Source organism: Varroa jacobsoni, unplaced genomic scaffold (genome assembly GCF_002532875.2).
Source record: "Varroa jacobsoni isolate VJ856 unplaced genomic scaffold, vjacob_1.0 contig01929, whole genome shotgun sequence".
Classification (NCBI taxonomy): Eukaryota; Metazoa; Arthropoda; class Arachnida; order Mesostigmata; family Varroidae; genus Varroa; species Varroa jacobsoni.
In genome coordinates, this window is record NW_019214720.1 from 54,948 (window position 1) to 67,244 (window position 12,297).

Below are 12,297 nucleotides of genomic sequence, written 5' to 3' on the forward strand. Positions count from 1 at the left end.
TGTTTCCCAATATACACTCAAAAAGTAGTCAATTAAAAACTCATCTACTGACAAAAAACGACACACAATTGACCTAAACGTACGTGCATGCCTTTCATTCTTCCCCAAATCCTCTTTACTTCAAAGCAGGAAGTCTGCCACATGCCGGCCGACAATGGCTAAAACATACATGGGTTCTGTAAACTCCATATTTTGAAAGTTTGATATCTAAACTTGGCTTGCAGTTAATACACTTTTGAAGATAAAGTTTCTTAATTATGCATCGATCGTTGAACGAGATGAATTAGTAGCTTACTCATTTTTCTTCGATGCCCATTTCTACTGACTCAGAATTATTTAGTTTATCATCTATTTTGTTTCAATATCGTTCCGATGCGTTTTATTTAAGGATTATGATCCCCGCTAACCTATTCGCATTTATGTTGGTGACAGCATAACTTCGCTACTTGTGTAGCCAACATCGTAATCAACGTGGTACTGTACGTATAGCGGGCTGCTAATCGGCCTATACCCTTAACATACCACAGCATATCCTTCCCTTTGCCTTCAAAGGGCAAGGGCGTTACCCTTTCCTGCCGAGGCTGGCCAACCGCCTGTGCTTCCCCCGCCATCCTAAGGTAAATTCTGGGCTGTATACCGTGGGGTTGTGCTATGAGTTGTTGGTGATGTTGAGTGCGGGATAGGGAAAACGACAAAACAGAGCCTGTTTTGCCTAGCGAGTCCCGCCAAGAGTTGTCTCGAAGCCGCCTCGAAGAGTTGGCTACGGAATTGCCCTTCCCTCCGAGGCTGCTGGAAGCAGGTCCATCAGGTGGCAGTTATAGCATCGGTTCTAATGCCGTGACGTGTTTAGCCACCGTCACTGGCGATAGCGAGTGCCGCCCCACGAAGACAGACGCAGACTGGCGGACGTACGTATGTACGTACGCCGCTGGAACCAAAAGCGTCGGCTTCTGTCACAAAAATGCTACTAGAGCTAGAGCGCGCTTAGATGTGCGCTGTGGCCGTCAGCAGGAATGCTCTGTGAGTGTGTATTGTTTGCTTATTGTCGTGGACGCTTGTGGTTCCGGTTTGTTGGCTGGTTCGGGCTGGTAAAAGGGTTGCCTTGGTAATTATAGAGAGGCAAAAACGTGCATCTGTGAAAAAGAAGTGAGATCGATATGTGAGGTGAGTGAAATTCAATGTTTTTTCACTAGACGTTACGTGAAATTACGCGATTCGTGGTGATCCTTCGTGGTAATTTAAATCGAAATAACCACTATTCTGCAAGTTGTTAGAAGCGTCGTATAAAATTATGCACGGTGTGATAGTTAACTGATATCAGTAACAGGCGGAAGAGAATGTTATACGGGGTGATGCTAGTGGTGGTGTGTTAATCAGACGTTGCCGAACGGGCAGCTGGTGCCGGATGCGGCCGTCGATTTCGGCTGGATTCGAATGTGTGGAGCTGGCGAAAGATATTGACAACGCGTGCGTCGTCGTCCCCGTTTCTGGCACCAGCTCCGCTTGTCATCAAGGGCCCGGTCGACACCTTTCTTTCCCATGTGCGCGTTACGTAGCCGACGACCGCGGCCATCCGACGGTCACCGCTCACGAATCTGGCTTGCTGTGAAGATTTCGCCGAGCGGTGGACCTAGCCAGCAAAGTACCTTGTCCGTTATCGCCGCTCCGCCGGCACGATGCGCCTAAGCGCCCAGTCTGCTGCGTCGCTTCCGCCTGCCGTTTGCGTGCAGCGCATCCCAACGCTCAGCACGAACGTGCAGAAGCAGCAGCTTTCTAATCAGGAAAAGCAGCAAAGACAACCAAACAGAAAATTACAATTGAAGCCACATCAGCAGCTAACTCAGATTTTACGACATTTGCCTCTTGTACCGGGACAGCAGCAGCAGCAGCAGCAGCAGCAGCCGCCGCCGCCGCCGCCGCCAGTGCTGCTTTGGAAGCCACGGGAACACCAGCAAGCGAACCGCAGATGTAGCAGCAATAGTGTCAGCTTTGATCACTATTATTATTGTAACTGCTCGGACGAAAACATTACAGAGACTGCTACGGTAAACATAAAAAGTGAGGTCGATAAGGGCGCCCCCTGTCAGAGACCAAAATTGGCAGCAACAGTAGCATCGTGGATCATAACATCAACGACAACGAGTGCTACGATTGCAACGACCGCCGCGTGGAATAATAGTCGAACGAAGGACATAGTTATTAACATAAGAGCAAAGCCAGCAATACGAGTAGAGAAAAAAACAGGGATATTTGAACAGCATTCTAAATTGTCGACGTGCGGCTCGAAAGTCGGCGAGCAGCAAAAGCCCGCCCCAGCGGACGTCCAAGGCGGCGCCTCTGGTCAAGCCAAGAAGCCCGCAGGTGAGTGTTACGTACGCATAAAATACTATATGATGAAGGAAATTGCAGTATTCGTGTGGGACTGCGAAAAATATCGTAGACGATGTATATTTTTGTGTATGATAATCGTATCATACACACGTATAATGATATCGTAAATCAGTACACCTGTGCTAGTGTACTGAAAAATCGTCATGATTAATTAAAATTAAGCCGTCAAAACTGTTTTTACTTTGGCTCAACTATATTGTTTGATAATGTTTGCTATTCACAGATTACGCAGTTATCATTTTTTCCGTTGCCCACATTAAAGACAATGTATTACATTCTTCCCCTATCTAACTGCATTGGACACTCAAGCAAATCATTTTAATACACTCGATCTTTCGATCCCTAGCTTATGTTTGATAGCTAGCACACCCACAGCAACGTGCCGTATTTGAAGGCATGGCTACGTCAATATGTTTTCATAATCTATTCTAATAACCTCATCCAGCTGAAAGAATTGAGAGGTGGGTGGTGCCTTTAGAAGTGAGACCCAAGTCATCACTTTCGAAAGGTTGGTTTCTTATGCTGTGTAGGTTCCCGTTATACCCATACGAGTTGAATGGGTAAGGTCAATGTGCTTCCATGATAGCTCAGTGGACAATTTGCCTGCTAGTGTTAGGGACACGTTGTGATCTGGGTTCGAATTCGGGCGTAGACACAGGTTTTTTTCGCTCTGGGAGCCGGCCGTCTGATGTACTGTCTAACGGCAATATCGGCCGTAAATCTCGAAGCATGAAAAGCACTACATACACATTTGCGTGTGTAAAAACTGCTTTCGATATGGACGGTTGTGAAACACGACGGCGTCCCAGCTCTTGCTGATATGTCAGCACAACGAGGCTTTAAAGCCTGTTACCCTCAATTATTCGAGTTACGTTGCAACATCATTTGGATACTGACAGAGGACGTCATTCGTAGTATTCAGCGAGGGTTAGAATTGGTCGGATTATTAAAATCGTCTGTCTCGCCCGCGGAGTCTTATTGCGTTAATATCCAAATAAGATTCGTAGATATGGATAAAGCATATTAGGGACTACCGAAGGGTAGAAATGAAGACAGCTGATGGGCGCACTCCTTGTAATCATTTTATGAACAGTGATATTGTCTTATTAAATTTTACAAGTATCCTATGACGCAGTCGAAGAGGTTAGACTGATGCATGTAATGAAACTGAACAGGAGAATCGACTCCTCTTGGGCTCGCAACTCGTCCACTATGAACTGTTATTATGGAAAATAGATAATTCAGGCAACAAACGAAGGTTCCGTAATAAATGCCAAGTGATCCATGCGCAGTGTTACCACCAGCCCCCGCCCGCCGTTCCTAAAGTTGGGTAATGAAACCCTATTTATCGCTAGCTACCACAAAAACATGCTGAGAGTTTAGCAAAGTTAAGAACAATGCACAACGGCCGTAGCAGATGCAAAGCCAAATGGCTGAGTTTCGGTTTAAAAAAAAATTAAATGGAGTACGCGTAGCAAGTTAGAAACACCAAGATCAGAATCTGCCTGTACAGAATTCGATTAAATTATTAAACTATATTAAAAAAGAAAGCAAGTGCTCCGTGTCTTTCCTAGTGGTAACAAGTAGGTTGTCCACTTTCGTACGGCCTACGTACGGAGCGTATGAAATTCAGGTTAGCATTTTGACGGAGCGACCTCGAGCTGAGAACAGTTCGGTACTATCATTGAAAAATATGTGAAAGGCATTTTTGAAAAATATACTACAAATTTGTTTACAACGGTGCAGATAAAAAGCCACTGGACGAGAACAGACAGAGGTCCCACAAGAGCTTTGATTGACCCTGTGCAATAACATATGTGTAATAATGCGTCCTTAAGCCCTGTGGCCTTGGTGTCGCAGTAACGTAGATCAGTTTTCGCCAGTTTATCTCTGGCTGATAGCTGGTGTAAACAGGAATTGCATACAGGCACACCTGTATCTCGAAGACTACCTGCATGAAGCCGTGCAAGTTGGGAAAATTTCGCTTTTTCGGATTCTCGAACGTTGTCTCATGCAGACTATGTTCGTCATAGCTGGCGTTTAAATTCTCTAATCGAAATAACAATACTAGCTTAAATTATTGATTTAGAAATCACAGAATCGTGCACGCCAGTCAAGCTACTACTAGTAATAGTATCCGACGACGTCTTCTGTTTTAGGAAAATATCAATTGTGGACCTGGTAACAAATATTTGTTTCTGCATGTATATTTTACAGTAGGGCCTCAGCATCGTTAGACAATCGGCTGCATGCATTTTCATCAAAGTATAGAGGGTGCTTGTCGGGTGAAAATTTTACAGTGAATAATTTCAGATGAGAAAGCTTTCTTCCTCTAGGTAGCTCTGGAATTACACACAACAACCCGTAACCGGTTTACGTATCTGATGGCCGATTCGTCGTCCCTCATCGAGGCCCTGCGTTGCCGCTTTAAGTTTTTTGTAGCGGAGACCCTTAACATCAACTGAGGAACTAGAAGCGAAATTCACAGAGCCAGAGTTTAAGTTGGAAATGAAAAGGATATCGAACTGGCCGGCTAAACAAATACGTTGCGGCTCCGTTTTAGCGTGTGCGGGTTCCACAGGGAAGCACGCAGACGACGAGGGTTCGCGCCTGATGATGTGCGGCGCCGTATTTTGGACGCGTGACAGTTTGCCTAACTTCAAGCTGACGCAAACACAGTCAGACCAAGCGGACAAATACAAACCATACGACGCCAAGTATATTTATGATGGGGCGACTATATATGGCAGCCGATGAGAGGCCTAGACTACTCGGGTCAGCTCCATTAATAACAATGATAATATGTCTATTGTCTATGTATATTCGGCGTGTGATAATATACTATCCGCATAAGAATAACCTCAGCCGGAAGCGATTGTTTTCAATGTACTCCGTTGTAGTCTTATTATGGCTTGTATTAAGCTATCGTGTAGCATACATATATGTCGAAGATCATGGGCGGTGGTTTTTCTTTACCGTGTCATTTATATGGGTAATTGTATTTATGGCTTGACGCAATTTTCTACTGCTTTACACATATTTTTTTGCTGGTGCGTAATTGCAGCTTGACAAATTTAAATATTCAAAAATTTGACCAGGTTATGCTGTGAATAAATTTAAGCCTAACGATAAATATAAATAATAATAGTTTTTCTTTCCGTTGTGTTCAAACATGCTTTCTTTAAAAGTCCGTTTATTATGTGTCTGTAGAACGCTTATTTCAAGAGTTGGCCTACAAAAATTGGTGTTCATGAAACTCACTTTCTCTTTGGCCACCGATTTATGCAGCTTCACTGCGCTAGGTTTTTTTCACGCAATCAAATCACGTCCCATAGATAGACAATAATTTACCTTTTTTTAGGCTTTGCCCTTTAAATAGAGGCCTGGAAATTTCCTCTGAAACCTCGAACGCGTAGCAGCAGTTTGCTAGGCGCAAGTAATCTGTCCAGAAGGACTTTGAAGGTGCGGTCACGTTGCCATTCAACATGCCCAAAAACCTGCTTCCGCAAAAGGGGTTCCAACAGGCTATAACAGATGGCGACACTGTCGTGTTGCGAGGCGTCCGAGTTTAATAGTTTTTTTCTGAAAACAAACAGAAAAGAGATTTGTGTAGTATTGTCAGTTTAGCAGACGTCGTCTAAAGCTGCCTAATACATTCATAGTTAGTTATTTTTGAAAAGGCAACAGCATTTATTATGTAGTTTTATGTATATACTTATTATGTACGTAAAATTTGAAATTTCAAAACAGAACCAGCATTGGTGAACAGATATTAGGATTACTGCCGGCGGTTATATAAGGCCCCATGGCCTTGCGTGTCGAAGGAATCTGCTCATTGACTTGCCGTCAAATACGTGACATGAAAAGGTGGCACCTAGTCCGTTCTACGGGGCTGCTTGAAATCGAATTGATGTAACAAATAAAATCTTATGGAGACGTAACGGATCCCTTGATCTATTTATTAGGCAATCTAGGATAACTAGGGTATTAAAAAGCAAAGAATCTTGATGCAATCCCAAAAGGGTTCGATGCTTTGCGATGGTAAACGTACCTTGACATTTTAAAATTCTAAGCCAGCAGTCTCGATTAAATGTCATGCATTTATGTAAGTTTATGGTTTTAGTTCGTGCGATCTGATCAATAAGGAACTCGAAGGCGACAAACTAAAGGTATAAATTGAAAAAGATGAGGTCCATAGAACTGTATCGTATAAGAAAACAGGGCCTGCTAGTTATCACGTCATACTATCAGTGTAACCCATGTATTTTTTACAATACGATAAAACGAGCATAATAAGATGTTTGCCATAGCTGTTCAACTGTTAAGGCCATCTTATCAAAGCGTTTCATGAGTAGCAAACGAAGGCAGACATATGATTGAGTAAACGGGAACTTGAGGATCTTTTTTTCTGATATGGCAAAAATCTGTTTGATTAGGCGTATCGTATATCCATTCATTGAATAGCGGTTGAAAATTCTGCAGACTCTTTTTTGCTAAACCAAAATGTTCATATCCTATTGGCACTCGAGCTTACGAACAAGTGGGTGCTCAAGTACGGGCGAACGAATACGGCTTGTGAGCTTCAAGCATAGCAATGAAAGGCCAACACAGTAAATGATTGAACCATCGGGTATATTACAGTGTGCCTGAGGTCTCGAATGAAAGCGGACAACAACAACAGCTAAATTGCCGCCTAGGAATGTCTTTCATAGAATAGAGATAGGTTTGATTTGGCTTGGAGCCTAATTTACTATGGTAGCCTAACAGCGGTCCTTAGCCGTGGTTTCAAGTCGCTCTCACTTCTACGAATGTTCCCCATTCGCTTGTCGGGCTGATACCTTTATTGGGAAGGTATTGGCAAAGAGTTCCACTCGTGTCAGGTGCAACACGCTTCTAGCGTTGCCTGTCTTTCGTATATAAAGTGGAGCTACACATTTAAACGTTAACCATTCAATGGCGAAACGTTTTATTAGCGATGAATCGCCGTAGATACTACGACACGTTATGTAAACACTAACAGAGCGCTTATACGATTCTATGACGCGACTTCATTTTAAGGATCATGGTTTTGATTCAGAATCTAAATTCTAGTCCTACCTACTAAAACTACAATTAAATTTATTTTACATCTACATTTTTCGCAGGGAATGACGAAACCTTTGATCGGCATGAATGTTTTGCGTATTGGGTACGCAAATACAAATCATTTCTAAGCCCAAATATTCAGCTGGCTAAAATAATATAGCTAAACTATATATATTCCATTTTGATCGGTGTCCTTCTGCCATTTTTCTAGGAACAGCGCAATCTAAGCACTATTGAGTTTCTATGAAAAAAAAAAGTTGTGATAGATGATTTTTGCATCCCTTCATGAACCCTAAATGAACATAATTAAGAAAGTTTTGCGAAGACCGAAACAGATACTGGTCTGGATGTGTAAAGTTCGGCTGCGTGACGCATCCAATATCCAAGTTTCTTATTTGAGCTAAATAGCTAAAAATGTATGCGACCTGGCATTGTCATGGTAAAAGACGACGCTTCTTCTGTTCATTAGTTTTGATTCTTTCCGAGTGGCTTATTGTGATTTTATTAAGTGTCCATAGTAGAAATCCGAGCCTATTGTTTAGCTGGCCGGCAACAACTCATAACGTGCGATTGCTTTCCAGTTCCAACAAGCAGTCAGTCTCGACTCTACAATAGATGGTAACGTATACCTTTTTTTTCTATTTCTGGTCGATTAATTTGTGTTGCTTCTAAGCATCGGTAGCCAACCTTCTTCAATAAGTTGAAAACTAAGTAGTTATGGATGTCTCGTTTGAAGTACTCATTCATGTCAGTCATTTCATCATACTTGCTTGATCACGATGATAAGGACCTTTCATATCCAAGTTTACTCCCGAACAAAAGCGACAGAATCATCTCTGAGCCTTTTATTCTGACCACACATTTCGGCCATAAGTAGCACAAATTTTTTTATGGGCTTACACAAAACAGCGTTTATCGGAGCCATAATATAGCGTGTGTTTTTAGAAATTTCACTCACCTTTAAAACGCTCTATTTTTAGTCTGAATAGCAATTTTCGTACACCTACCACTGTCAACCGTCAGCTTGCAGACGACACCAGCACCGCTTATGAAATGAACTTACATCTAAAATTCAAGTTATAGTAACATTAGTCATCTACAAAATACAAAATTTAATAGAAAAATTTACCGGTTTCTCGTTAAGCGGAATTCGAGTTTCCGTCCATAATAACTTTTTCTTATTATTACGTTAACGTTCTTGTTATTACGTTAACAGCCTGGTGGTGACTCTAAGCTAGAGTTTTGCTTACACTATGTTTCCTTACGTACAAATGCGCACAGAAACACCTTCTTAGTTAAGTGATTTATATGTTTATTGACAGCATTAGAGTAGCGATTGTTAGTCCGGCAGTAAAGTTAATATTTCACTTGGAATTGGGTACAGGTTTTCGGCCTTGCTATTTTCATTTAGGCTGTATTGGCCGGCGACGTCACGTAACTGACGGCGATACTTTTAGTATCTTAAGTTTCTCCTGTTTATTTTCTCTCATTTGGCAAACCACCCGCGAAGACTACTTCTTGCAGTGAAGCTGGCTCTCATTAGCATAAACAATGCGCTTGCCACATTCGTACTCATGGACCTTATATCCTCCCTTCCTTCCTTCCTTCCTTCCTTATACCTCCCATCTTTAGGTTCACTTCCTGGACCGATCTTCGCTAGTTTACAAATGCCGTTAAAGTTTCTTCGTTAACAGAGAGACTTCGCTTGTACTAAAAACTAACCTAATTGCTAACATAAGCATAGATATTCAAATTCTACTTCTAACTTCTCGAACCATCTCGCCTTAAATGTACTTTACATCAATATAATAATTCCGACTAAAAATGCTTGCTGGTCACCGAATCACGGCCACGTCACTCGGCTTCTCAATACATCATGTATCGATAGTTGAACATGGCAAAGCTGTTAACACATTAGTAATAGCAGAGAAAGAATCAGTGCCGCACATGGCACGTTGAGCAGGCGAAAGAACGTCAAACACAAACCGCTTCACTCTCTCTGTCCTTGTTCCGACCGATCCTGAACTGTCCGACAGTTTTTTTTTTCGCTTAAAACGCTACGCACAAAACTATATGAAATAAATCATGAAGGCATAGATATATGAGCGCGGCGTTGTTGCTGTAGAAAAGCCTATTTCAAAAACAAGTCTATCATGGCCTGTTTTGCCTTTCGGCGTTCCGAATTTAGCCTTCGAGGCAAAACGTCGAATGAAGTGCCAATACACCGTGTTAAATGTACTCCGTTAAATTGTCTAAGATTGCTGCTGCTTTAAAGCCGTCTTCTTGTTTCAGGCAAAACTGTAAAGAAAGCAATTTCGCTCAGGCGTAGCCACGTATTACTCAGCATCATTAGTTGCCTATCAACCTCCTTTATTTACTCTCTCTCTCTCTCTCTCTCTATATATATATATATATATATATATATATCTTCTCTCTCTGTCTCGCTCTCTCTCTCTCTCCCCTCCCCCTCTCGCTCTGTAGCTAGTGCGGAAATATCAAGAGACGCGACAGCATAAAACGTTTTCGATTGGCAAAAGACTTTAACGTTGTTTCAAGCTGTTGCCAGATCGCCAGTAATACTAACAGGAGCTCCAAGACGAAACAGCATCTGGATGGGCTCTACGTAAGCGTTACAACAACACCCGCCGTTCCGGCCAAAAGAAACGCTGGTGTCCAACGTAAGAGGTCAATAGTTAATCTATCAACTTAGCCATTGCGGATTCTCATGAAGCGAATGATTTTTTTCTGTTACAGACAGAGTTGTCGCATTCACTGTCGAACCTAAAATTTCAATACATCTGCATAGTTAACGTATACACGTATATCCAATATGAGTAAGAATGACTTCTTTGATCCGGTTGCGGATATATCGTTTTAATAAGTCGTGTAGTAATGCTTTCCAATCTAAAAAGAGCGCCTATTAAGTTCATTAAATAGACAACACCATGAAAAGGCCCTCTGTATTTTTATTCCATGTTTTGTTTGTTAGAAAGCAACACTTGCAAGTAACAATACAGTTGTGCTTTAAGCATGTTCTGATAGAAATCTAAAAATAAAACATGCATGAATACAAGTTTTACCACATCAAACGGGTTGTCCTTGAAACTAGCAAAATGAGTGCCACTACTATCATCTATACCTTGGCCTATACGTAGGCCTGCTCCCTAGTATTTGGCTGCATTTAGCCTTCGCCAGAAACTGGAAGTATTGCTAAACATACTGATCAAGTTTGCCTATATTAATCTGCAATCTGTAATGCTATACTTGCTGTTTGGAGAATATATGCACCATAATTCTGTCTGATTTGTCTCCAATATGAGTCAGCTGTTAGATGGTAAGTTACGCTTATGAAGACAAAACCTTTGTTGCTGTACTCACTAATTTCATTGAAGAAAAATAGTATTTAGAAATATATAGAAATAAATTTCGAAGCACCATGCACGGTTTATACGTTGCCATCGTTCACGTTTCATATTTTTTGGTCACCCACGATGCAGGCTGTGCAACTTTTTTAGCTAGATTTAACGATAGCTTGAAAAAGTGTAGTATTCTATTACTTTTCGTCCGTATATATATGCTGAATAAGTATGAAAATCAAGATGTACTTTAAAAAAATGTCATATTCTTCGCTGTTATATAAAAAAAAACTTGTCTTCCTCATGGTTTTGCCATACACACAAATCTAACCAAATAATAATGCTGTTTAAGCATATGGCCTTTTAGATAAGATCTATTCAAAATGCGTTATAGTTTTAATAGTAGTCATTGAAAATAACCAGTGACGTTCCGGATGTAAATAAAGAATTAAACGTCGGACCGGTTCTCGTTACTAGGTACAAATAAGCATGACTATTGAGACAAAACAGTCAATTCATAAATATTAAAACTTTTCCAAGTTCTTTTCCTTAATCTATAGGGCTGCCTTTAAATTACTAGCCTAATATTGATAGGACACGACTCGAAACTTAGCATATTTTGACGTCCGAGGGTTAAACAAGCGACTTTTGTAGAATACGGCATGAGACGACTGAAAAGGTAGTCTATGATTGATACGTCACTGCTGATGCGGAGCAATACGAGCAGTATGCTATGTCGCAGAAGGTCTCTATTTGCAATCTAATTTGGGGTAAACGCATTGGTTCGCCATGCATCATCAGCTCACTGAGGTGCCTATTGTAATGGCCACAGTTACTCGTATATAAACAAATAATCAATAACCGTTACGCATTCAATGGTCATGAAAGAGCGTCCGTATGTTACCGCTCCTGAAGGCGCTTACGACTATCTGATGAGGCTATTGAGGTTGTTAGTGAACCTCTTCGAATAGCCAAGCCATACATATATAAAACTTTGGCGGTAATGGCAGCTTATTATGGTCGATACAGATCAATAAAAACCAGAACGACATAAGACTTGCACACAATACCCCAAATATACGCTTTCCTGCTCAAACTAATCAGAAGAGACTGCAGTCACAAACATGCTTAAAGTAGATGGTTCTTGGCTATTTCGTCAATTATCTATTTTTTTTTTGCAAATAAAAATAACACCAATTACGATTCGCTATATACTTTAAGTTACATCGATAACTGGCAGCAACAAGTGTGAAATTTCATAGGAATGCTTAAGGAAAGTATGCTGCATTCTTTTACAGGCTAATCAGCTTGTATCAATACCGCTTCGGCGTATTATCAACATACCTAACGTTGAGCAGGCAATAGTATGTGTCCTATAAGAAGTGGCCATGAGTACTGCTGCCGCTCTCGTTCCTAGTCTGATAGAACTCATTCTCTCGAAACATGAGTAACATATTTTACACCG

At 41.4% G+C, this 12,297-nt stretch overlaps 1 protein-coding gene across 4 annotated transcripts; it reads left to right on the top strand.

The window, feature by feature from the left end:
• The first annotated feature begins 217 nt into the window (after positions 1-217).
• On the top strand, positions 218-8,159 carry LOC111272275 (uncharacterized). Of its 4 annotated transcripts, none has more exons than XM_022853629.2 (2): positions 218-2,361; positions 8,058-8,159. In XM_022853629.2, the coding sequence occupies exons 1-2, from the start codon at positions 1,677-1,679 to the stop codon at positions 8,096-8,098; spliced, it is 726 nt and encodes a 241-aa protein (XP_022709364.2). In that variant the 5' UTR covers positions 218-1,676; the 3' UTR covers positions 8,099-8,159. The 4 variants fall into 4 exon arrangements, with proteins under 4 accessions (XP_022709364.2, XP_022709366.1, XP_022709363.1 ...); XM_022853631.2 differs by lacking the exon at positions 8,058-8,159 and adding an exon at positions 6,142-6,470; XM_022853628.2 differs by lacking the exon at positions 8,058-8,159 and adding an exon at positions 4,732-5,536 and having other exon boundaries at positions 219-2,361.
• The last annotated feature ends 4,138 nt before the right edge of the window (positions 8,160-12,297 follow it).